This window comes from Bison bison, unplaced genomic scaffold (assembly GCF_000754665.1).
Source record: "Bison bison bison isolate TAMUID 2011002044 unplaced genomic scaffold, Bison_UMD1.0 scf7180017864327, whole genome shotgun sequence".
Lineage (NCBI taxonomy): Eukaryota > Metazoa > Chordata > Mammalia > Artiodactyla > Bovidae > Bison > Bison bison.
Genome location: NW_011494899.1, coordinates 6392922 through 6420023, shown reverse-complemented (window position 1 = coordinate 6420023; position 27102 = coordinate 6392922). Strand labels below are relative to the sequence as shown.

The 27102-nt window shown below is 43.6% G+C and overlaps 1 protein-coding gene across 1 annotated transcript in view; it reads right to left on the bottom strand.

The window, feature by feature from the left end:
- PAH (phenylalanine hydroxylase) overlaps nucleotides 1-27102 on the bottom strand; it is an 89123-nt gene that overhangs the window by 21516 nt on the left and 40505 nt on the right. The window contains exons 4-5 of the mRNA XM_010853423.1: nucleotides 20952-21040; nucleotides 7876-7943 (exon numbers count right to left, since the gene is read on the bottom strand). Of these exons, the coding sequence (XP_010851725.1) occupies nucleotides 7876-7943; nucleotides 20952-21040 (157 nt within the window). The remainder of the gene's footprint in view (nucleotides 1-7875; nucleotides 7944-20951; nucleotides 21041-27102) is intronic.

Genomic DNA, 27102 nt, shown 5'->3' with positions numbered 1-27102 from the left:
TTGAGAGTCCCTAGGACTGCAAGGAGATCCAACCAGTCCATTCTAAAGGAGATCAGCCCTGGGATTTCTTTGGAAGGAATGATGCTAAAGCTGGAACTCCAGTACTTTGGCCACCTCATGCGAAGAGTTGACTCATTGGAAAAGACTCTGATGCTGGGAGGGATTGGGGGCAGGAAGAGAAGAGGACGACAGAGGATAAGATGCCTGGATGGCATCACCAACTCAATGGACGTGAGTTTGAGTGAACTCTGGAGTTGGTGATGGATAGGGAAGCCTGGCGTGCTGCAATTCATGGGGTCACAAAGAGTCGGACACGACTGAGCAACTGAACTGAACCCCTCATATCCTGAACCTGTGAGGGAGGGGAGAGCCCAGGCTTCTGGATTCCAATATACTCCCAGGTGACACTCTATTATCCAAGCGTCATTATTTCAAAAGGTCCTTTTGAAAACCAGCTAAGAGTGAGCCATATTCTGAACAGCAAAAAATGAAAACCAAACAAAGCCTGACTTCAAAGGCCCATGACTGTTCTCTGGGCTGCTGGCCTGTTTCCTAACAGGGTACACAGTGTCTGGGACAAGGCAAGACTGTTTACCTTAGAATTATAGATCGTCTTCAGGCTTGAAACTAGGTCCCTCTTGCCCTTTCAGAGTTGTAGCTCTTCCAAAGACATTAAAGCAAAGTCACTGTTATGTGCCATGAAATGATGGGCAGAGGGTAGGGGGAAAAGACCAATTTTTCTTTAAGAATTAAAAGCCCAGAGGGTCTATAATGGTGTTGGAACTGTGAAAAGAACACCACGAAAGACCTGCCTACAGAGGCACCATTGTTTCAGGGGTTAAGTGCTGACAAAGAGAAAAAATAGGCTTTGGAAAAGGTCAGAGGTAAGTAGACTTTGTTCTGCCATTGACTGAGTAGCCTCAGGCAATTTAGTAAACCTCTCTGAACCTATACAGCCAGGACATGGGCTAATAACAAGTTAACTCTTTGGAGGGTATGGGGGAGAGGTAAGTGAAATGCTATGTATAAAGTACCTAACACTGGTGCTGACAAACAATACCATTGGATAGTTGGAAATTATCACTGTAACAGATTCTCATTTAGAAAGCAAAGTCTCTGCTATAAGAGCAACAAATTTTCAGGAGATTGTAACATACTAGGCAATGAGATATCCCCTCGGTTGACATTTGCTGTTCCAGAGTTCCATACCCATTCCCATTCTTCCAGTAAAGAACCCTTCTCCCCTCTCGGTCTGCAGGTTCAAGTAAAAGGAGACTCCACCCTTCCTACCTTCAGAGGGGGCATGTGACCAGGCCTGGCCTATTAGAGTGTCTCATTTCCCTGGCCACAGTGATTGGCTGAGAGATAGGCCCATTTCCTGATCAGAGCCAATGAGACTCAGTGAAAGAACTTTTGTTGATTCTGTTGAAAAGAGATAGAACCTTTGGCCAGATTGTGGTGTCAGCCTAGAGGTGCTAGGTTCACTTCTGAGAGAGATAAGGCCAGTGCCTCAGAGCAAGGTCACTACAGAGGACACCAGAGTCAGGGGGAAGGAAGGAGAATGAGATGTGGAGTCCTAGATCCACCTCAGCTATTCCCTTTACACTTTGTACTTATAGGAGCCAATAAAACACCCCTTTTGTTTCAGTTCAATTGTGGCTAAAAGATAAAAATTCTTATAGTCCATTTAGCATATTCTTTGATAAAATTCTAAAGTCTAAGCCCCACTCCAGAAACAATCAAACTCTGCAGCAGCTGCCTTCTAAGTGGTTCTAGACACAATGCCTAGCTCCATTTTTGACTTGGTACTTTGAATCTCTACTGTCATAGGGTCTCCTAGGTTCGTTATTCATTCAACAAACAGTTATTGAACACCCATGATGTTCTGGGAATATTTATTGTTGTTTAGTCACTAAATCACGTGACCTTGCTAGGCTCCTCTGTCCATCCATGGTCTACTTAGGAATTAAATTCTGCACATTTGCTTCCATCTTCTTCTACCAAGAGACCTAGGTTACACAAGATCCTCAGTCTTTGAATATATCATCAATTATTTTACCAAACTATGATCTCATGAAGTAAAATAAACCAAGATATTTGAGGGAAAGTATTAATTTGGCTTAAAATAAAAATTGTCAATTTAGCTTGAAATAAGATTTCAGCCCATTGGGATCTCTCTTCCAAAAAAAATAAAACAAAAACAAAAACAAAACCGTATTTTAAGGAGAAGATACTGGTTTTGAATTATTCCACCAACCAAAGATGGCATTCAAGATAATCCAGCACCTATAGTCCAGGAAAGTATCAGCTTCCTCACTCAGTCTTATTTTACACCAAGTCCCCATACATGTAATCATTACCAAGGCAAATAATTTGGTACCCCTAAACACAAGAGTAATTTGACAGTGCCTCTTCAAACTGATGTTTTAAGACTTTTGCTAAATATTCTTAGGGAGGAGCCAGAGCATCCCATGGTGGATGGGCCAAGAAGAGGTTGCTAACAGGGTTTAGCTGCTTTCTGACTGCCTCCAGTAATTCAGTTCTGGACCGAAATATACATCTTACAACAAAAGTCCTGTTTTTAACCATACCTACCCTCCCGTTCACTTTCCTCATTCTCTTGGGCCGATAAACTTCTACTCCATCTTCAGTTCTCAGTCTAAATGTCACTTCCTCTAACCAATACCCTCCAGTCAGAATTAAAGTTCCTAATTATATGGCCTTGTGACACCCGTGTTTTGACTTTGGTCATACGGATCGCATGTATTGTTCTTTCTGTCATTGTCTGTCTTTCTCAATAATCCCCAGAGGATATGGAGTTTGTTGGTCTTGCTCTTGGCATGTGTCCTGGAAGAGAGTAAACACATTGGATCAACTGATCCTGTGAGTCTATGACTCAAGGGGCAGGATTTTGACCTCCATGTGGGAGGATGACTGGGAAGGTGCTAGAGGCCAGAATGTGGGGCTGTTTGGCATGGAGGCTGGCAGAGCCCAAGGAAGAGGGTCAAAACTGGGTCTTGAAAGGCATGATGATTTCTGGGGTAGGAGGAGGAGGCCAGAGGAGACAGATGAAGCCTGAAGGAGGAAGGAGGGAAGGAAACCTTCAGAGAGCAAAACAGAGTTTATTCTCCTTACTGACAGAAGTTCTGTTCCATCAAGACACCATGAACTCTGAGTAAGTGAACACTGAACCGCTGCTCCTATGTGAAATGCAGGACCCAGATCACATTTTCAACTCATAATCCCAACCTTGTCTTGCATGTACCTTTGTTTAAAGACACCTTACTTAATGTATGGTTGATTCATTCACACTGAACTCACAGCCAGCAGCACTACAGCCCAGTCCTGAAGGAAGCATATCGAACACACATTTTTCCCATTAGGCATGTCAGAGCCATCCTGTACTCAAGACCATGAGACAGAATTTCAGCTCTATGCTGGAGGGCCATTTTAAACAACAAAATTACCAACCAAAAGAACAAAAAGTCAACAAACATGGCTCTAAAGAGACCACAAAAGAAACACTTGTTTACAGTAGAAAAGCCGAAACAACAAGGCAGTGTTGCCTTGTTTGACCTCAGTTGGGAACTGATGCATCAGGAGACTCACATTTTTCCTTGCTCTGCACATATCTGGGGGTGAGTGTGGAAATCCCTTGTGTTTGCAGGGGTCTCAAATCAATGTAAGCAAGTAACCTTCAAAGAATGAGAATCAACTGTAACAGATGTTGAGATAAAAGACAAAAGCAAAGAAGGAAGGGATGGAAAACAGCATCAGAAGTTCAAAAGAGATGAGCGGAGATGAGGTCAGAAACAGGCTTTAAATTGGAGGACAAGTTCAGTCCCTAATGAGAGATATGCCCTTCAGTACATCACTTAACCATTTGGGGTTCATCTATATGAGGTGATTCCCTGGTACCTTAGCTGGTAAAGAATGTGCCTGCAATGTGGGAGACGTGGGTTTGTTCCCTGGGTTGGAAAGATCCCCTGGAGAAGGGAATGGCAAACCACTCCAGCATTCTTGCCTTGAGAATTCCATAAACAGAGGAGCCTGGGAGGTTCATGGGATCACAAAGAATCGGATGCGGCTGAGTGACTTTCACTTCACTATTCAGTTCAGTCACTCAGTCATGTCCAACTCTTTGTGACTCCATGGACTGGAGCATGCCATACTTCCCTATCCTTCACCGACTCCCGGCATTTGCTCAAACTCCTGTCCATCTAGTCAGTGATGCTATCCAACCATCTCACCCTCTGTCATCCCTTTCTCCTTCTGCCTTCAATCTTTCCCAGCATCAGGGTCTTTTCCAAAGTATTGGAGTTTCCGCTTCAGCATCAGTCCTTCCAATGAATATTTAGGACTGATTTCCTTTATTATTGACTGGTTTGATCTCCTTGCTATCCAAGAGACTCTCAGGAGTCTTCTCCAACACTACAGTTGAGAAGCATCAGTTCTTCAGTGCTCAGCTTTCTTTACAGTCCAACTCTCACATCCATACTTGATTAATGGAAAAACCATAGCTTTCACTGGATGGACATTTGTTGGTAAAGCAATGTCTCTACCTTTTAATATGTTGTCTAGGTTTGTCATATATTTTCTTCCAAAGAGCAAGTGTCTTTTAATTTCACCTCACTACACGAGGTGAAAGCACTACATGAAGTGAATTTCACTTCACTAAATCCTAAAAGATGATGCTTTGAAAGTGCTGCACTCAATATGCCAGCAAATTTGGAACTCAGAAGTGGCCACAGGACTAGAAAAGGTCAGTTTTCATTTCAATCCTAAAGAAAGGCAATGCCAAAGAATGCTCAAACTACTGCACAATTGCACTCATCTTCCACGCTAGTAAAGTAATGCTCAAAATTCTCCAAGCCAGGCTTCAGCAATACGTGAACCGTGAACTTCCAGATGTTCAAGCTGGTTTTACAAAGGCAGAGGAACCAGAGATTAAATTGCAACATCTGCTGGATCAGAAAAAGCAAGAGAGTTCCAGAAAAAAATCTACTCCTGCTTTATTGACTATGCCAAAGTCTTTGAGTGTGTGGCTCTCAATAAACTGGAAAATTCTGAAGGAGATAGGAATAGCAGACCACCTGACCTGCCTCTTGAGAAACCTGTATGCAGGTCAGGAAGCAACAGTTAGAAGTGGACATGGAACAACAGACTGGTTCCAAATAGGAAAAAGAGTACATCAAGGCTGTATATTGTCACCCTGCTTATTTAACTTGTATGCAGAGTAGATCATGAGAAACGCTGAGCTGGAAGAAGCACAAGCTGGAATCAAGATCGCCGGGAGAAATATCAATAACCTCAGACATGCAGATGACACTACCCTGATGGCAGAAAGTGAAGAACTAAAGAGCCTCTTGATGAAAGTGACAGAGGAGAGTAAAAATGTTGGCTTAAAGCTCAACATTCAGAAAACTAAGATCATGGCATCCGGTCCCATCACTTCATGGGAAATAGATGGGGAAACAGTGGAAACAGTGGCTGAGTTTATTTTTGGGGGGCTCCAAAATCACTGCAGATGGTGACTGCAGCCATGAAATTAAAAGACGCTTACTCCTTGGAAGAAAAGTTATGACCAACCTAGACAGCATATTCAAAAGCAGAGACATTACTTTGCCAACAAAGGTCCATCTAGTCAAGGCTATGGTTTTTCCAGTGGTCATGTATGATGTGACAGTTGGACTATAATGAAAGCTGCTGCTGCTGCTGCTAAGTCACTTCAGTCGTGTCTGACTCTGTGCGACCCCATAGACCGCAGCCCACCAGGCTCCCCCGTCCCAGGGATTCTCCAGGCAAGAACATTGGAGTGGGTTGACATTTCCTTCTCCAATGCATGAAAGTGAAAAGTGAAAGTGAAGTCGCTCAGTCGTGTCCGACTCTTAGCGACCCCATGGACTGCAGCCTACCAGGCTCCTCCGTCCATAGGATTTTCCAGGCAAGAGTACTGGAGTGGGGTGCCATTGCCTTCTCCAATGAAAGCTGAGCACTGAAGAATTGATGCTTTTGAACTGTGGTGTTGGAGAAGACTCTTGAGAGTCCCTTGGACTGCAAGGAGATCCAACAAGTCCATCCTTAAGGAGATCAGTCCTGGGTGTTCATTGGAAGGACTGATGTTGAAGCTGAAATTCCAATACTTTGGTCACCTAATTCGAAGAGCTGACTCATTTGAAAAGACCCTGATGCTGGGAAAGATTGAGGGCAGGAAGAGAAGGGGATAACAAATGATGGTTGGATGACATCACTGACTCAATGGACATGAGTTTGGGAAGACTCTGGCCATTGGTGATGGACAGGGAGGCCTGGCATGCTGCGGTTCATGGGGTCACAAAGAGTCAGACACGACTGAGTGACTAAACTGAACTGAACTGAACTGAACATGAGGTATAAAACTGCCTGAAAATATCTGGTGTGCCTTTGAGTACCAGCCATCTCTGGATGGGTTTCAGTAGCCAGTTTAACTCATGATCATCCAGAATCATGAGGCATTCAACCAATTCCACACTTATTCACCAGGTATAATATTTTTATGGAAAAGAGGTGGTTTGAGTTTCTCCCCCTCAAGTCCCAACAGCCAAGAAGGAGTGAATGCACCCCGTAAGCAGCTCCTTGGACATCAGGAGAAGTGTGGTCTCCTGACTTGGAAACTCCCCAGACACTCAAGGAAGTGGTTGAGAATGACTTTGTGGTTAAAAAAGCCTGAGTTCAAAACCAGGCTCTGCCACCTTCCAGTTCTATGACTTTGGCAAGTTATTTACGGGATATTCTAAAGCTTTAGTTTTTTCATCTGAAAAATGGGGAGTTATTATTAAGACTAAATGAAATTATGCACATTAAGCATTTAGCAAAGCCCCAGACATAACAAGGAGATTAAAAATGACCTATTATTATTGACTATCTGAAGAAGGACTCTTGTCTGTGTCTGATGTGTCCACCTGACCATGCTGGGGTCATGATGGGGACACGGGAGAGAGGTCACCACATTCTGTGATTCCTGCTTGCCACAAGCCAAAGTCCAGCTGGGTCTAGACATGACTAAGGTCAGCACTGTTCTGGATCCTTCTACTACCAGGATTCATTCAGATAAAGAAATTTTCTCTGGAAGCCTTTCCCTTGTGAAGGTCGTTTTTATTCTGTATACAAAGCGTTAGCATCTCCTTTATCTTCCCCATATTCTAGCAAAGCTGTTAAAGTCCCATCACCTCATGTTCTAAACCCTGTATGTTTCTTCTTGAGCACGTCTTTTCTCAAACCCTTAACTCAGGAATGGAGCTCAGGTCCCGAAACACTAAGTTTCTCATGGGAGCATTTCTGTAGTTCCCAAGAACTCAAAATAGCAAAACAATTCTCTTCCCAAATAACATTTAATATTTGCATTTTCCTCTGGCTAAAATCTGGCAGAATCCCAGAGAGAAAAAAATAAACTCATTCTAAAATTGCCCTTCGCATCTGGGTCAGATCAGATAAAAGTAGAACCGTGAGGCTTGGCTCTCCTGAAACCTCCAATGATTCACTAATTCAGTAAAGCAGCCAACTCCTTCTTGAATGTAAATACTTCTTTCTCCTTTTTCCCGGTTTAATGCAGAAACACCAGAGGCTCTTTTATTCAGGACTGAGGCCTTTTATAATTATGTCAGATGTCACTGCGTAATTACACAACAAAGCTTGGGAGAGAGCTGGGCCCTGGTGTAGGGGGTAATATTGTTTTATCTCGTGGTGAATTTTTAAATGTGTGTTATTAAAGGGAGGATTTAAACATACACAAACATACACAGAGGGAAGGATTCTCCAAGCTGGTATTTTCCAACTTTGGGCAAAGGAGAGTATGGTCTTCTCCCCATCCCCCACCAACACACAGAGCAGACTTACTGTCTATAGTTGTAGGCAATGTCAGCGAATTGCTTCCGTCTTGCTCGGTATACAGGATCTTTAAATCCCTGGGAAGAAAGGAGACACTTTATTTCTTCAGACTTTGAAACCTGGCCTATCTACACATTCTTCGAATGGAGGCCTTTGACCACTGACACTTCATCTCGCCTTCCCCTGATTATACTCTGAAAATAAAGTCTCAGTTAATCTGAACATAAATTGTCCCATAAGATATCATGAGTGACACATTACTAGCCACACTTTCAATTCAATGCGAGCTCTGCCTTGGGATTCCTAAGCACAAATGGTGTCTGGGTTTTAAAGAAATCTCATCTATAGCATTTCTAATCTATAAATGTGCTAAATTAGGCAGAGTTCTTAGGGTAAATGTCTAGGAAGAAGATAGACAACAGCCACTCAAGTCCTGACCAATGGTATGAGTCCAGCACTGTCTCCTAACTTCTTAACAGACTAACAGGTAAACGCTTACTGGTATTGCAATCTTTAAAAATACCATTTACTCAGTGTCTATTATGTGCCAGTCTGTGCATGCTAGGAGTTTATAACTCTCACAAGAAACATGTAAGGTAAACCAGTGTGATGATCCCTTTCTTTCCAGAATAAACAGTGGTTCAGAGAAGAGCAGTCCAGTAAAGTTAGGATTTGAATCACTCAGTTCCATACTCTTTTCACTTCACTTCAGGAAATATCAACCTTTACAACTTGGCAGGGGCCTGACTAACTAAGATTCTGCCCCAGGGCATAAACAGGATACTAGTTTCTCCTCTGAGGCTGACTTGCAGGCAGCCTTTCCCCAGCAATTTGTAAACATTTCTGAATGAAAAGAGGCCAAGTGTGTCTTTCAGTGTTGAGGGTTGGGGGAGGTCACATCTTAGAGTTGGAGATGATCCCAATTGGTTAAAAGGACATTTTCCTTATGTTTTCTTCTTGGAGTTTTATCATTTCAGGTCTTAATTTAATGCATTTCAAGTTCATTTTTTGAGTGGTGTAAGACAGGGGTCTAATTTCATTCTTTTGCGTATGAATGTCCAGTTTTCCCAACACCATCTACGGAAGAGACTATCCTTTCCCATTGAGTATTCTTCATTCCCTTATCAAACACTAGTTGACTATATGTGCATGAGTCTATTTCCAGGCTCTTAATCTGTCCCATTACTTCATCTGTCTGTTTTTATGCCCATACTAAAATGTTCTGATTGCTATAGCTTTGTAATATAGCTTGAAATCAGGGCATGTAATTCCTCTAGCTTTGTTCTTTCTCAGGATTGCTCCTTGACCTTGGCCTAGAAAATGAATTTTTGAATATGACACCAAAAGCACAAACAACAAAAGCAAAAGTAAGTAAGTGGGACTACATCAAACAGAAAAGCTTCTGCACAGCAAAAGGAACAATTAACCAAATGAAAAGGCAGTCAATAAAATAGGAGAAAATATTTGCAAACTCTTCATCAGCTAAGGAATTAATATCCAAAATATACAAGAAACTCAAACAATAGACAAAAATCAAATAGTGTGATTTAAAAATAGGCAGAGGATCAGAACAGGCATTTTTCCAAAGAAGATATACAAATGGCCAACAGGTACATGAAGAGATGCTCAACATTACTAATCATCAGTAAGATGAAACTAAAATCACAATGAGCTATTACTTCATATCTGTTAGAGGGATTGGGGGCAGGAGGAGAAGGGGATGACAGAGGATGAGATGGCTGGATGGCATCACTGACTCGATGGATGTGAGTCTGAGTGAACTCCAGGAGTTGGTGATGGACAGGGAGGCCTGGCATGCTGCGATTCATGGGGTCTCGAAGAGTCGGACAACACTGAGTGACTGATCTGATCTGATTATCAAAAAGATGAGTGTTGGCAAGAATGTGGAGAAAAGGAACCCTTTGTGTACTACTGATGGGAATGTAAATTGGTATAACTACTTTGGAAAACAGTACAGAGGTTCCTCAAAAAATTAAAAATGGAACTGCTATATGATCCAGCAATCCTACTTGTATGTATATATCCAAAGGAAATAAACTCACTCTTAGAGAGGTACCTGCACCTCTATGTCCACTGCATCCCCGTTCAAACAGTCAAGATACAGAAATAAATGAAGTGTTCGCTGACAGATAAATGGATAAAGAAAATGTGGTACATATATACAAAGAGAAGGAAAAAACTTCTGACAACATGGGTGGAACTTGAGAGCATTTTACTAAGTGAAATAAGTTAGAGAAAGACCAAGTACTGTATGACATCACTTATATGTGGAATCTAAAAAGGCCAAATTCATAGGCGAAAGTAAATTGGTGGTTGCCAGAGGAGGAGACTGGGAGAAACAGGGAGCTGTTGGTTAAAGGGTCAAACTTCAAGTTACAAGATGAACAAGTTCTAGGGATCTAATGTGCAGGATGATGACTATAGTTAAAATACTACTCTTTGTACTTGAAAGCTGATAAGAGAGTAGATCTTAAATGTTTTCACCACAGGAAAAGAATGGTAATTATGTGAGAAGATAGAGGTGTTAACTGACCTTACATATGGTAATCATATTACAATATATATAGTAATCACATATGGCAATCATTTTAAAATATGCACACATATCAAATCAGCAGGTTGTAAGTCCAAACTTACATGATGCTGTATGCCAATTATATTTCAAAAAAGCTAGAAAAAAGACCATTTTCCAAAAAAATTTGATTATAATCTGTATTTTAGTTAAACAAGATATCAGTGTCATCACTCTAGAACCTTGCTTTGTTCCCTCCAAGCATCTACCAATAAACCGTACCATCCATCACTTTAGCTTGCAATTTCTATGTCCCACCATCCCTCCAAACCAAGGCATTAATGAATCAACAACAAAGGTTTATGCCATGGAGAGTAATATTTAAAGACTCTTTTTAAAGGATAAGTATTCTCTGACTTTCAGATATTGTTTTCTGCTTCACTTGATTGGTTGGTTGGTTATTGTGTTCATGATGCTAAAGCTGAAACTCCAGTACTTTGGCCACCTCATGCGAAGAGTTGACTCACTGGAAAAGACTCTGATGCTGGGAGGGATTGGGGGCAGGAGGAGAAGGGGACGACAGAGGATGAGGTGGCTGGATGGCATCACTGACTCGATGGACATGAGTCTGAGTGAACTCTGGGAGTTGGTGATGGACAGCGAGGCCTGGCGTGCTGCGATTCATGGGGTCGAAAAGAGTCGGACACGACTGAGCGACTGAACTGAAGTGAACTGTTTTATAAAACCCAACTCCACCAGTAATTCCAAAGAACCAGGGGTCCATGTATATAATGTAGTTTCACCTGAGTATCCATAGCATACAGAGTCTGTTTGGCATATGGAAAGAACCACCAACACTTGTTAAAATAGACAAGGAAGAAAAGGATAAGGCGGAGGGAGGGATAAATAGAGGGGGAGAGAAAGGAAGGGGAGAAAGAAGTTCCCTAGTTTGTTTCCTAGGATATTTATAGTTCTTTTTTTGAGAAAAAGAAAAATCTAAATGTTTCCCACTGAAAAAGTAAAGTAAAATTTCCATATTATTTAGTTTTTCACTCCAAAACTAAATCTCAAATTAAGCAGTTATTCAGCTTAGAAAAGATTCCATAAAATAGTTATCACAAAGTATAACTATAGTGTTTTCCCTCAAGCACTGAATGATTTTAAATCATTAACTACAAGCAGGAAAGCTTAGGAATCTGAAAACTTAAAACTACTGCTAGACCCAGTTCTTCTGGATGAAAGTAAGTTGCTTTGGGACAATACAGTAAGAAAACTGGACTTCTCTGGCAGTGCACGGGTTAAGACTCCATACTTTCAGTGCAGGGGCCAAGGGCTCGGTCCCTGGTCAGGGAAAATCCCACATGCCCTGTGGTGTGTCCAAAAATAAATAAATAAAAATAAATTAAAGAAAATTGGATTCTATCATTTTATTTCCAAGCAGCGCTAACAAACACTTTGAGGAACCTGTCTACTGGGCTAAATGAAGAACACATCTCCAAACTTAAAGACTCAAAATTTAACCTTAATGCTTGTCAGTCATTAATGCTTGACTTATAGTCATCCTCACTACAAGTCCTGTTTAATGGTCATGGCTTTTCCCTGTCCCTAAATACAAAGCATAGGCACTTGTAAAGTTGCCTTGGAGAATATCTATTTTTATATTTTGATGTAGATATACAGAAAGTGAAGCCCATAGAGCCATTTGCCGAGGGGCCTTTAACTGCAGAAACAGCACCTCCACTTGGGTTTTCCCGTCCTGGCCAGGTGGTGAGATGTGGTTTGAAGTCTGAGATAGTTACCCAGGGAGAGGAGTGAAGAATTCAAATTCGCTTAACCGGTGGATTTCCACTTTATTATGATGTCTCCAGAATGGGATGCCCATGACAATTTCTCTTACCATTGGGCTCATTTTTCTTTTACCTTCAATGTATTTTGTCTAGGTAGTTTAAAGATTTCTCCACCAATTAAAAAAAAAAAAAAGCTTAACATAACATTGTATTCCAATAGGTAGCAACTATGTCAGAGGGATTATTTAAATAGAACAAAAACAATGATAGAATAAATACACCCAAATCCAATCAATGGTATGAAATGGGAACTCTTATTCTTCCGTGCCACTTAGGCTTCTAAATGTATTTTTAATGTGTAAAAATACACAGTATTTTTTTTTTTTTTACTGTGAATGTGGGTTTCTTTTTCCTTCCTTTTTTTTTTTTTGCAGTTGGGTTTATTTTATTGTTTCATTTTTATTTATTTATTTGAAGTATAACTGATTTGCAATATCATGTTAATTTCAGGTATATGGCACAATGATTCAGTTATACATTTATATATATGTATAACTGAATAAATATACATACATATCTTTTTCAGATTTTCCCCTTATAGGTTATTACAAAATATTAAGTATAGCTCCCTGTGCCATATAGTAGGTCCTTGTTAGTTATCTATTTTATATATAGCAGTGTGTATATGTCAGTCTCTGGTGGCTCAGTGGAAAAGAATCTGCCTGCCAATGCAGGAGACACAGGTTCAATCCCTAGGTCGGGAAGCTCCCATAGAGAAGGAAATGGCAACCCACTCCAGTTGCCTGGACAGAGGAGATTGGCAGGCTACCATCACAAAAGAGACAGGTCATCACAAAAGAGCTGGACACAATGTAGTGACTAAACAACAACAACATATGTTAATCCCGACTTGAAAATTTATCTTGGCATGCATGCTCAGTCACTTCAGCTGTGTCCAACTCTTTGCAAACATATGGGCTACAGGCGACCAAGCTTCTCTGTCCGCAGGATTCATGAGGCAAGAATACTGGAGTGGGTTGCCACACCCTCCTCCAGGGGATCTTCCTGACCCAGGGATTGAACCAGCGTCTCCTACACTGCAGGAGAATTCTTTACTGCTGAGCCACTGGGGAAGACCAATTTATCTCTACCCCTTTTATAATTAGAAAAAAGGTAAAATAATATTAAAAACCCATCTCAAATCATTATGGGAATGGACAGAAGATTTATACAGTGAGCTATATCAACACATCCAAATATAATACTATATTTTATATTGCATAATATTTTATATATTATTATATGTTATTTATATAATTAGGTATACTAATATTTTATAAAAATTTTCTATATGGCAAGTTTTCTAACTATGGTCTTTTCCAACTTCAAGTTTCTAAGAAGTCCATTATCAATGTTCAAAGGAACCCTGCCAACTAGGCAGCACAGACTTTTGTTTTGTTACCAGCAAAAGAGATCTGCAGCCTGGAAGCCCACCTCTCAGGCATTTGGCCTTGCATCCCCTGGGCTGCCAGGTGGCCACAGGGCTCTGTGACCACGAGGAAGACACTCTGAATTAAGCTACAGTTGGTGATGACTAATCATCCCATCTCAATTTGGACTAATAGCAGCAATTTCGGTAGGACTGCATATAATTTATTTATAATCACCCTGTCTCAATTAAGCTAATAGCAGCAATTTTGGTTGCACTGCATGTAACCAAGTATGTTTTGACAGGAAAATATATTGTTGGTGAAAGAGTGGTTGGGGGAGGCAGAAGAGAGGCATAGTGGATGGGACGATGGTGAGAGAAGTCTACAGCATGCAAAGTCGTAACATCACCCGCAGTCCACCTGGAATCTCTCACCTTAATCTCAGCAATTTTTTTACTTGGGGTGTTGAATAGTATGATTTTGCTTCAGTAGGGCTGACTTATAGAAAGAATGCATGCATGCTAAGTCACTTCAGTCATGTCTGACTGTTTTCAACACTGTAGAATGTAGCCTGCCAGGTTCCTCTCCTCCATGGGATTCTCCAGTCAAGAATATTGGAGGAGGTTGCCATGCCCTCCTCCAGGGGATCTTCCTGACCTAGGGATCAAACCTTTGTCTCTGGAATTCCAGGCAGACTATTTACCGCTGAGCCACCGGGGAAGCCCTTAAAGAAGATTCAGTTCAGTTCAGTCGTTCAGTCGTGTCCAACTATTTTCGACCCCATGAATCGCAGCACGCCAGGCCTCCCTGTCCATCACCAACTCCTGGAGTTCACTCAGACTCACGTCCATCGAGTCAGTGATGCCATCCAGCCATCTCATCCTCTGTCATCCCCTTCTCCTCCTGCCCCCAATCCCTCCAGCTTTTCCAATGAGTCAACTCTTCACATGAGGTGGCCAAAGTACTGCAGTTTCAGCTTTAGCATCATTCCTTCCAAAGAAATCCCAGGGCTGATCTCCTTCAGAATGGACTGGTTGGATCTCCTTGCAGTCCAAGGGACTCTCAAGAGTCTTCTCCAACACCACAGTTCAAAAGCATCAATTCTTCGGTGCTCAGCCTTCTTCACAGTCCAACTCTCACATCCATACACAGGAAAAACCATAGCCTTAACTAGACGGACCTTTAAGTTGCAAAACATTTATTTTATGATCAAGTTGCAAATGACTTCTGTCCAACAGAAAGCACTCGTGGTTGTGACTTTATTGTTTTATAGGACATTAATCACGTGTACCCATCTTTGTAATCTCATTCTAGCATCCCATTTTTCAATGACCATATGTTTTCATCTCTTATATCTTCCTTTGCACTGTCCTTGTCATGTTATTGATTCCCTTACTCCAGAGTTCATAGATCTTTGAGAGATGTTTACTATCTACCTGTGTGACAGTTGTTTTTAACTTTTTAAAAGTTATGCTTTGACAGAGCAGCTTAGTACAAGCACAAGGAGTCTTTGATGACTCAACTCTCTGACTGATCCTTAGAACAGACCTTGACAGGACCCTGGGGTGGAGAAGGTTGGATGGGCAAAGGAAAAGGGAAAGAGAAGTATTAGAAAGATAGTTCTGCTTTCAGGAAAGAGCAAGGCTCTTCTTGGAGAGCAGGGAAACTCAGCATCTATGTTCTGGAAATACTGAAAAGTAATTTGAGAGATTTAAATCAAGAAGTAGAAAGAGACACAGACAAGCAGTTGTATTGGCTAATACTTTCCCCACCAGAAAGCCTCGCCTCATGCAGATCTTCAGTTTAGAAGCAGGTACAGGTGCCAGGATGGAGAAGGTGATGGCACCCCACTCCAGTACTCTTGCCTGGAAAATCCTATGGATGGAGGAGCCTGATAGGCTGCAGTCCATGGGGTCGCGAAGAGTTGGACACGACTGAGTGACTTCCCTTTCACTTTTCACTTTCATGCATTGGGGAAGGAAATGGCAACCCACTCCAGTGTTATTGCCTGGAGAATCCCAAGGATGGGGGAGCCTGGTGGGCTGCCGTCTATGGGGTCGCACAGAGTCGGACACGACTGAAGCAACTTAGCAGCAGCATCAACAGGTGCCAGGAAAACTGGACGAGGGACCTATGGGGTTAGGGTCTATGTGGCAGAGGCTGCTGATGGTCCCCAAGATCTGAGCCCTTTTGCTTTCAGACAGCATTACTAAACCACTGTTCCTGGTCTCTTTTTCAGGGAGTAGCAACCCTGTGACTGAGCTGCAGTCAGTGGAACTGAAGTGAAGGGATGTGAGTCACCTTTCATCCTGGACCATAAATACCTCCCAGGAGCAATTCTCCCATGCCTGGCAGAATGGAGACGGCTCCCAGGACCCAGATGAGGGTGCCGCTGCTAGATCGAAGGAGACTTGATCTCTGCAGGAGTGTGAGAGGAAACTTCCCTTTTGACCTACACTGGAAATGAACTTTTACTGGGTTAATTCATAGAGATTTGGGGGTCATATGATAAGCATTTGGCCCTCTTGATCAATACTTTGGTCACCTGATGGGAAGGGCCGACTCACTGGAAAAGACCCTGAGGCTGGGAAAGATTGAAGGCAAAAGGAGAAGAGGGAAGCAGAGGATGAGATGGTTGAATGGTGTCATGGACTCAATGGACATGAATCTGAGCAAACTCCAGGAGACAGTGAAAGACAGGGAAGCCTGGTGTCCATGGGGTTGCAAAGAGTCAGACACGACTTAGCAACTGAACAGCAACTATTGACCTTGTTACTAGAGGGCTCACCTCAGATCTCCCTCTTTCCAGAAGTCCTCCCAAACCATTCTAGTCCACAGGGACCTTAGAACTGATAGTATGTACTATCTCTTTAAATCTGATGTTTAATCATATACTTTGTGTGTTACGATTTTACCAAATGAAGAATTGATGCTTTTGAACTGTGGTGTTGGAGAAGACTCTTGAGAGTCCCTTGGACTGCAAGGAGATCCAACTAGTCCATCCTAAAGGAGATCAGTCCTAGGTGTTCATTGGCAGGACTGATTTTGAAGCTGAAACTCCAGTACTTTGGCCACCTGATACGAAGAGCTGACTCATTGGAAAAGACCCTGAGGTTGGGAAAGATTGAGGGCAGGAGGAGAATTGAGGGACGACAGAGGATGAGATGGTTGGATGGCATCATCGACTCAATGGACGTGGGTTTGGGTGGACTCCGGGAGTTGGTGATGGACAGGGAGGCCTGGCGTGCTGCGGTTTATGGGGTCGCAAAGAGTCAGACACAACTGAGTGACTGAACTGAACTGAACTGAACTCAAACTATGTTCCATGGAACACTACCATTCAAGATGGTGTTGCTAGGTATTCCATGAAAAGGGGGTTCCATGGGTAAATAAATTTAAGGAACATGAGGTTGAATGGGTTTCATTTTTATAGGATTTTCCAAACCTTCTAGTGAGATAATGGAACTTATAGATGCTTAAAATGAGAGTCTGGAATACAGACTTTATTCCTTGATCATGAGAATTTTTTTCAAAGACTACAATTTAAGAACTGTGCATATGACCACTAAAGAAGTCCTCTGAGGCAATGAATTTATTTCGAGCTGATACTGTGTTCAGAGTATAAAACTCAGTGCACCTAGTTCTGCAGCATCAGTATAAAAAACTTGACCAGGAGAAAGTGCTCAGGAGGAAGGCTTTAGGGAGGCCAAGGTATGTGAGCTGGGCCTTAAGATGAAAAGACAGGTCTGCCAGCAGGCAAAGAAGTGAGAGGATAAGAAAAAATATCCCAGAGAAAGGAAATGACATGAACAGGAGCACAGAGGCTGGGAGATGTCAGAGAAAGGAGAGTCCATTTTAGAAACGGGGATCAAACAGACCAATTTGGGATACTTCCCTGGTGACCCAGTGGCTAAGACTCTGTTCCCAATGCAGGGGGCCCCCCAGTTTGATCCCTGGTCAGGGCACTAGATCCCACAAGACCCAAAGCAACCAAATTAATTCATGATCTAAAAAACAATAACTAGACCCATTTGAATTCCGCCTGCGAGGCTGTATCCTAGCCCCCTCTGGCATCCGTTTGGGAAAATTGGACACCCCTCCCTGCTCTACCCCATGACCGAAGGCCTGTGGAGGGCAGAAGGAACCAGGTCTCACTAATCATTTCCAGCCCCTTTCCTCTCCAGCCTGGGACACAGTCCACATACACGTGAGGCCACACAGCCTGCTCGTCTGAGTTGTCTCCTCTGAAAATGAGAGAATTCAATCCTCCCAGGGAGGTTATAACATTGAAATTTTGAAAATGTGGGTAAAGCATTCAGCACAGCATCTGGCATACAGTCCTCACTGGAGAAACATTAGCTGTGGATGTTATTTGCTTAATCAATGTTTGTGGAAGGAAGGTGGGGTGAGGGGAAAGGCGGGAGAGAGCTGGGAGAAGAAGGCAGGTGAGCTGGCCCCTTCCACATTCCTGCTGAAAGGCAGGTGCCCTCTACCCTGCATTTTGGGAACAAGTCTTCCTTGTCCTCTTTTCTCAAGGGGCTGTTTTGAAAGCCCAAGAGTGAGATGCTGGGTCAGGTGTCAGTGGACACTGCCAAGGGCAGGGGGTCAGTCTGAACACCAGGGGACCGGGAGGAACAGAGGGTCCTTTCGGGAAGAACGCCCGAGCCACCCCTCGCGGCGAGGCCAGGCCCTGCAGGGCTGGAGGCTGCGGGGAAGCACCCTGGAGGGTTTACTCTGTCCTTGGCCCGCCAGTTCCCCAGATCTGATGAAAAGTCACAGAAAGGAACACAGAGAGCCTGGCCTCCTTGTCAGGGGGACCGTGTACCTGATAAATCGCATTTTTATGATAAAAAGCATGACACGGAGAGGCCAGGGAGCCAAAGACATGGGCTGGGTCTGTAATGAAAATGAATTCCAGGGAGTTTTAAGACCAGCCCCGAGGGCCTCTGAGGAGACACGAGGGTAAGGAGAGGGAACGGGCCGTTTCTGAGGACTGGCCTCTTACCCCGTTGCTCCGAGGGAGCCAGCACGTGGCCGGCGGAAGGGACACGGAGCCGAGCGGGAGGTGGGGAGCTTGGGAAGAGGAGAAAACATCCCAGGGACGGGGTCAGGGTGGCCCGACAGCATTTCTGAGAAATGGAGTCTTTAGAGATGCTCATCTCCCTGGGCAGGCAGCAAAGTGGGTCTGCCCCAGACATGTCATGGGGCATGTAGAGCATCTCCTTGTGTGCCCCCTCTTCCCGGGCTCCACTCGGCTGCTTTCTACCCAGGAAGATGGGACGAGATTCCAAATGCTGCAACTTTACCTCTAGTTTTTGCAGGGAGCAGGTGTTTAAGTAATAGATATGAGGAGCCCGAAATCCAGTTTCTATCCTTAAATAATTTCACAAATAAGAATCAAAGAAGCTCTGGGAAGTTCACATAAAGATGCACAGGCAGGAGGATTCACTGCCGAATCATCCTAAGACTAAAAGACTGAAACCTCCTACAAGCTTCCTGTTGGGGGCGGGTTAGGACATGATAGCACTGACTTAAAATATGTATATTCATGCTGTGTGCGCGCATGCTCAGTGGTGTTCGACTCTTTGTGGCCCCACAGACGGTAGCCCTCCAGGCTCCTCTGTCCAAGGGGTTTCCCAGGTAAGAATACTGGAGTGGGCTGTTGTTTCCTACTTCCGGCGATCGTCCCAACTCAGGGATCGAACCCGAGTCTCCTGCATCTCCTGCGTTTGGCAGGCAGATTCTTTACCACTGCACCACCTGGGAAGCGCCATGTGTACTCACATGTGTCTAAATAAATAAATTAATAAAATATTGATGATTTTGGACAGTATAACAGGTGATTTTTTTTTCTGTTTTGAAGTATAGGAGCTGGGGGAAATTCACTTTTGCTTCTGCTTATAAAACACCTTCTCCATGTTAAAAAAAAATGCAGAATAGAACCAAGAGAAAAAGAGAAATAACTAAGATTAGGGATGATCTTCATATTCTTCCTCACGCTTTTCTGCACTTTTGAGTCCACTCTAAGGGGTTTACTATTTGAACTGGAACAAGCAACAACTGTTCATATTTTAAAAGGCTAGCCTGCCCAAATAGTTTGCTCTTCGTCTCTGTGAAAGGGCCTGAATTTCTGACACTGGTTAGACTTCTGTCCTCAGGTACTATGAGCACAGATGAAAGAGGTGAAGGATCCAAAGTTTAGGATGACTTAGGGAAGTCATTTACTTTTGTTGTGCCTCAGTCACTCAGTCAGTACAATGGGAACATCAGCTTTGCTTACTGAAAAGAGCCTTTGTGAAGAGCAAGTTCACAACCTGCTCAGCTGTAAAGACCACATAGCTGAGAGGGAGGAGAAACAGAGTCCTGATAAAATGCAGAGGCTATAAGTGAGTTACAGTAACCATCGCTAATGAAAACAGCCTCCAAGTCGTTTAAAGATTGAGGAACCATCTGCCTGGTTGGAGAGTAAATGACAGTCAACACGATGGTGGCATTTTTCACCTCTAGAAGCCTTGCTTCTCAGCCTCTAGAAGGCTGCTCCTTCTAGAGTCCTCTGCCCTAAAAAGGAGAATAAGACTCCAACCTTGGTCATCTACTTAAAAATATGAATGGATACAGGATACAGTCAAATGTTCTATCTGATACATCAGATCTTTTAAAATCTGACCATAACCCACCACCCAGCTTCATCTCCTGACACTCTCACCCTCATGCCTATACATCAACTCAGCCATTCCCCAAATATTGTTGTTGTTGTTCAGTAACTGAGTTGTTTCTGATTCTTTGCGCCCCATGGACTTCAGCACGCCAGGCTCCCCTGTCTTTTACCATCTCTTGGAATTTGCTGAGATTCATGTCCAAATATTCCAGATACTTTTCAGGACTCTGAGCCTTTGCATATGCTATTCCCTCGGCTCATAGAGCCTCTTGCTTCCTTATATGGCTGTTCTCAGGCTTTGAAATCCAGTTCCAGATCACCACCCCCCACTGCCCCACTGTACCTGGTGGAGTTGTTAGTAGTTTAGTGTTGCCCAGGCATTTGATTTAAACCTCTGTGGTAGGACCAAATCAGAAGTAAAGGTGATTTACATATGTGCATGTGTGTTTTTGTGCATGTATGAATACACATCCCTTACATACATATATGATAAATAAATAATAGTTTCTGGATGGTGATCTGTATTTGCTTCAAAGATAACCATGATAATGATGATGTCTAAGTAGACACTCAATAAATGTTTGTCGTACAAGCAAACAAAGACACATTGCTGAAAGGGGGTGGAGGGGGTGGAGGGAGGAACTTAGGGAGCCTCATGGGCGGGGCCACGGGCTCACCGGGTGATCAGCATCCAGTTCAGCTCCATAGCTGAGAACCTGGTTGGCAAAGTTGTCGAGTTCCTGAATGGTTCTTGGAAACCAGGGCACTGCAACACAGAAAGGGCAAAGGCCTGATTAGCAGATGGGTGTAACGTGGCCACCAAGATCAGAAGCAGGGGATCAGCTCCAATGAGGCAAGCCCATGGTGCTGGCAAGTGGGGTCCCAGATAACCCCCAAATTCCTATTCAAAAGTCAAATCTCATTTTCCTTGGAAACAAATTGTATATATTTCTTGGTTTATTCAACATTGAAGTTGAATAAGCCAGTAACAAAACCTGACGATAGCTTAAACATATATCATGATGGTCTGAGAGACATACACATTGTGAGAGGATTCCCCCCATCTGGTTAATTAACACATCCATCACCACACATATTTATCTTTTGAGGGTTCTATTCTCTTTGCAAATTTCAACAATACAGTACAGTGTTATTGACTACAGTCACCATGTTTTACATTAGATCCTCAGGCCTGATCCATCTGTTTTGGGGGGCCATTCCACACGGCACATGGGATCTTAGTTTCATCACCAGGGATTGAACCCGTGCCCCCTGCATTGGAGGCACAGAGTCTTAACCACTGAACCGCTGGGCAAGTCTCAGACCTCATCCATCTTATAGCTGAAAAGTTTGTACCCTTTTACCAGCTTCTCCCTATTTCTCCACCATTAAGCCCCTGGTAACCAGTTATCTACTTTATGTTTCTATGAATTTTCTTTTTTTTTCTTTTTGAAGATTCCACATATAAATGATACCATTCAGTATTTTTTTTTTTTCTGTCTCACTTATTTCACTTAAAACATGTTCCCTCACCTATTCCCTTTCCTGAAGATTTTCTCTGAATGATCTCAAAATTCATCTCTTGTCTACCTATCATGGCACAGTGGAGTGGTGTTTGATGGTTTACTTTAGCAGCAGAATATTTCATGTGATATATGTTCCAGATATATTTTGGAATATGCATTCTATGCATGCTAAGTCACTTCAGTCATGTCTGACTCTTTGTGACCCTATGGACTTTAGCCCACCAGGTTCCTCTGTCCATGGGATTCTCCAGGCAAGAATACTGGAGTGTATTCCCAAGAATACATGGGATGCCATGCCCTCCTCCAGGGGATCTTCCCAACTCAGGGATTGAAACCACATCTCTTATGTCTCCTGCATTAGCAGGTGGGTTCTTTACCACGAGGCTTCCCTGATACAATTGATAAAGAATCACCTGCAATGCAGGAGACCCCAGTTCAACTCCTGGGTCGGGAAGATCCCCTGGAGAAGGGATAGGCTACCCACTGCAGTATTCTTGGGCTTCCCTTGTGGCTCAGCTGGTAAAGAATCTGCCTGCATTGTGGGAGAACTGGGTTTGATCCCTGGGTTGGGAAGATCCCCTAGAGAAGGGAAAGGCTACCCATTCCAGTATTCTGGCCTGGAGAATTCCATGGACTGTATAGTCCACGGAGTCACAAAGAGTCAGACACCACTGAGCAGCTTTCACTTTCACTTTCTTTCAGTGCCACCTGGGAAGCCTTCTATTGTAAGCACCAGTTAAGCCCAAGAACCCTCCTCTTGCTACCCATCTTCCTTTCATGTATCTCCCTCCCAAGGGCCTCCAGGAAACCTTGCAAAATATTTTGACGTCAAAGCCGTGGTGACATGGAATAAACACCATCCAGCAGTTTGGGATTTGACGATGCTGGGCAGTACCTAAAAACCCACGGGCTTGCTCTGAAGCAGTAGCAGTACAGTGGGAGAGAAGGCGGGGTCTGAATGGTGTGACCCACAGTGACTGGGTCCTGCAGAGCAGGTGGCAGCACCCAGATCTCTGTGGCCTTCAAGAAAGAAGGCACACTGAGAGCGGAACTGTCCCAGGAATGAATGAACAGAGATGAGGACATTTTGGACTGTAAGTTCCATGAAGTTAGGAACCAGACTGCACTGTAGTTCTATGTGCAGAGGGAACAGAGGGAGGAAATTTCAGGGAAAAAGATGCTAAACTTGCAGCCGGTTGTGTCTACCTTTTAGAACCCAGGCTCCAGCTGCCTACTCACCCTCTCTGTGTCTCAGTCTCAACTCTGTAAAAATGGCAGCAATATGCCAGGAATTGTGCTTAGCATTTTTGGTGAAATATGTCCTTTAATCTGGGGACTGCTGTGAGGAGTAAATGAGAATGTAGGCAAAGGATGCAGCCCAGCGTCAGGATGATAAAAGGTAGCTTTCCACTGCTTGCGTGTTATTTCTGTCTGGCTTTGCTCAAGTCAGGCAGGAAAGAACATGTGTGCCATCTAGTGGTCATACTGGGGAACTGTCACCCATGGTCTACACATTAGAGCATCAGACAGGAAACAGCTGCATTCCATCAAAACAAGATGATTATGTGAACACAAGTAATAAAGGTCCACTTAACAGCCTCCTTTCCATAGATTTTAGATGCTAATCTTTCTTCCTCCTCTGTTAATAATAAAAACTAACTAACACTGAGTATAATTCCAAATACTTTACTTAGTATTTGTACTATTGGTGGGTACTATTGTGTGTGTGGGTACTATTGGTGTGGGTGGGTACTATTGGTGGGTACTATTCGATGAGTTGGATCATCAAAAAAACAAGAGAGTTCCAGAAAAAAACATCTACTTCTGCTTTATTGACTATGCCAAAGCCCTGTGTGGATCACAACAAACTGTGGAAAATTCTTCAAGAGATGGGAATACCAGACCACCTGACCTGCCTCCTGAGAAATCTGTATGCTGGTCAGGAAGTAACAGTTAGAACTGGAGATAGAACAACAGACTGGTTCCAAATTGGGAAAGGAGTACGTCAAGGCTGTATACTGTCACCCTGCTTATTTAACTTATATGCAGAGTACATCATGAGAAATACTACACTGGATAAAGCACAAGCTGGAATCAAGATTGCCAGGAGAAATATCAATAACCTCAGATATGCAGATATGCACCCTTATGGCAGAAAGCAAAAAACTAAAGAGCTTCTTGATGAAAGTGAAAGAGGAGAGTGAAAAAGTTGGCTTAAAGCTCAAGTTTCATTCAGAAAACTAAGATCATGGCATCCAGTCCCATCACCTCATGGCAAATAGATGGGGAAATAATGGAAACAGTGACAGACTTTAGTTTTTTGGGTTCCAAAATCACTGCAGATGGTGACTGCAGCCATGAAATTAAAAGACGCTTGCTCCTTGGAAGAATAGTTATGACCAACCTAGACAGCATATTAAAAAGCAGAGACATTACTTTTCCAACAAAGATCCATCTAGTCAAAGCTATGGTTTTTCCAATAGTCATGTATGGATGTAAGAGTTAGACTATAAAGAAAGCTGAGCGCCGAAGAATTGATGCTCTTGAACTGTGGTGTTGGAGAAGAAGCCTCTTGAGAGTCCCTTGGACAGCAAGGAGATCCAGCCAGTCCATCCTAAAGGAATTCAGTCCTGAATATTCATTGGAAAGACTGATGCTGAAGCTGAAACTCCAATACTTTGGCCACCTGATTCAAAGAACTGACTCATTTGAAAAGACCCTGATGCTGGGAAAGATTGAAAGCGGGAGGAGAAGGGGACGACAGAGGATGAGATGGTTGGACGGCATCACTGACTCAATGGACATAAGTTTGAGTAAACTCTAGGAGTTGGTGATGGACAGGGAGGCCTGGTGTGCTGCAGTCCTCGGGGTCTCAAAGAGTCAGACACAACTGAGCAACTGAACTGACTGAACTGACTGTGTGTTATTTGTTCAGTTGTGTCCAATTCTTTGAGACCCATGGACTGTAGGCCGCCAGGCTCCCCTGTCCATGGAATTCTCCAGGCAAGAATACTGGAGTGGGTTGCCATTCCCTTCTCCAGGGGATCTTCCTGACCCAGGGATCAAACCCTGCATTGCAGGTGGATTCTTTACTGTCTGAGCCACAAGGGCAGCCTCGTGGTACTATTGGTATCCCCATATTGAAAATGAAAAAACTGGGATATGGAGAGGTTAAGTGATAAACCCAAACACACACACTGTTGGAAACAGTGGATTCAGTATTCAAACTTGGGCCTGGATGATGCTGTGATCTCAGGTCTGGACCACAAAATCCATCCTGCCAGGTACAGGGGTGGGGAGCACAGAGGTTGGGCAGAGGGGCTGGCTCTGGAGCCTGACTGCCTGATTTTCTTTACAGTTTCCCACCTGGAGGTCTGCATGCCCCTAAGCCCAGCCCGGTTCTCAAGGTAGGCTCCCTACAATAGTAATAACAGGAACAGACATTGTGGTAGTAATTCCAGCTAAGACTCACAGAGCTTTTGTTTCGTGCCAGGTGCTGTCCTAAACACTACATACCCTTCCTCACCCAATTTTCATACCAGCTCCGTGAGGTTGGTATTATTATCACCCCCATTTTCATAAGAGGAAGCCAAGGGGCAGGGAGGAGAAGTTGCTCCACAGCCCTCCGCTGTCCCAGATGCTGGACTTTGGAGTCTGGGATGACTCAGCCCCGCATTTAGCTCCCTGAAGATGAGACCTGACTTCCCACTTTGCCACTTGAATTCTCTCCAAGCTTTTCTTTCTCCTTGAATCCAGGACCTTGCATGATGGATCTCTGTTGTCAGCACTGAAAATGGGGTCTGTTCCCTCCATGGGTCTGGGAGGGCATAAGGAAGGATGTCCTATCGTAGTCAGTCAGGACTCAGGACCCCCTGTAAGACCCTCCCTGTTTCTCTAGTGTGTTGCTGCCCTGTCACTTCCCTTCCAAGACTGCCTGTCCCTGCTCATTCACAGCCTCTATTTTGCCAGAAGTTTATCCAAATTCTGGCAGTAACAGCTGCCCTTGGAGATACAGCAAGCCAGCCTTTCCTCACTGCACCATCTTCTGACTTGGGGGACCCTTAGCCCTCCCAAAGGAGTTTTCATGACTACGTATTAAGCACTTATACTGCCAGGCTCTGGATGTTGAGGAGTGAATACAGTGGATTCCTCACTCCTGTGGAGCTCACATCCGAGAGAGAGTGACAAGGAATAAGCTATAAATAAATTTTAAAATATAACAATGCCAGGAAGTCCCTGAAGAAGAAAAAATCAGTGCCAGGAAATAGAAAAGGAAGAAGATACTATTTTATATAACATCTCATGGCTCCAGACCCCAGGGCGAAGGTCGGAGAGACATTACACGAGCTTGCCATTGCTCAAGGGGACTGGAACAGCCAGAGTTTGACCCCAGCCCAGATCAGGGCCCCCGTTTCTCAGGGAGAGACAACCTAGCTATGGTTAAGGCCCTGATTACACAGGCAGACAACCTAGGCTTGAATGCGGTCTCTGGGGCAATATGGCATAGGAACCTGGAATGTCAGGTCCATGAATCAAGGCAAATTGGAAGTGGTCAAACAGGAGATGACAAGAGTGAACATCGACACTCTAGGAATCAGTGAACTAAGATGGACTGGAATGGGTGAATTTAACTCAGATGACCATTATATCTACAACTGCAGGCAGGAATCCCTTAGAAAAAATGGAGTAGCCATCATGGTCAACAAGAGAGTCTGAAATGCAGTACTTGGATGCAATCTCAAAATGCTACAGAATGATCTCTGTTCGTTTCCAAGGCAAACCATTCAATATCATGGTAATCCAAGTCTATGCCCCTACCAGTAATGCTGAAGAAGCTGAAGTTGAACAGTTCTATGAAGACCTACAAGACCTTCTAGAACTAACACCCAAAAAAGATGTCCTTTTCATTATAGGGACTGGAATGCAAAAGTAGGAAGTCAAGAAACACCTGGAGTAACAGGCAAATTTGGCCTTGGAGTACAGAATGAAGCAGGGCAAAGGCTAGTAGAGTTCTGCCAAGAGAATGCACTGGTCATAGCAAACACCCTCTTCCAACAACACAAGAGAAGACTCTACACATGGACATCACCAGATGGTCGACACTAAAATCAGATTGATTATATTCTTTGCAGCCAAAGATATGCTATGCTATGCTATGCTAAGTCGCTTCAGTCATGTCCGACTCTGTGCGACCCCATAGATGGCAGCCCACCAGGCTCCGCCGTCCCTGGGATTCTCCAGGCAAGAATACTGGAGTGGGTTGCCATTTCCTTCTCCAATGCATGAAAGAGAAAAGTGAAAG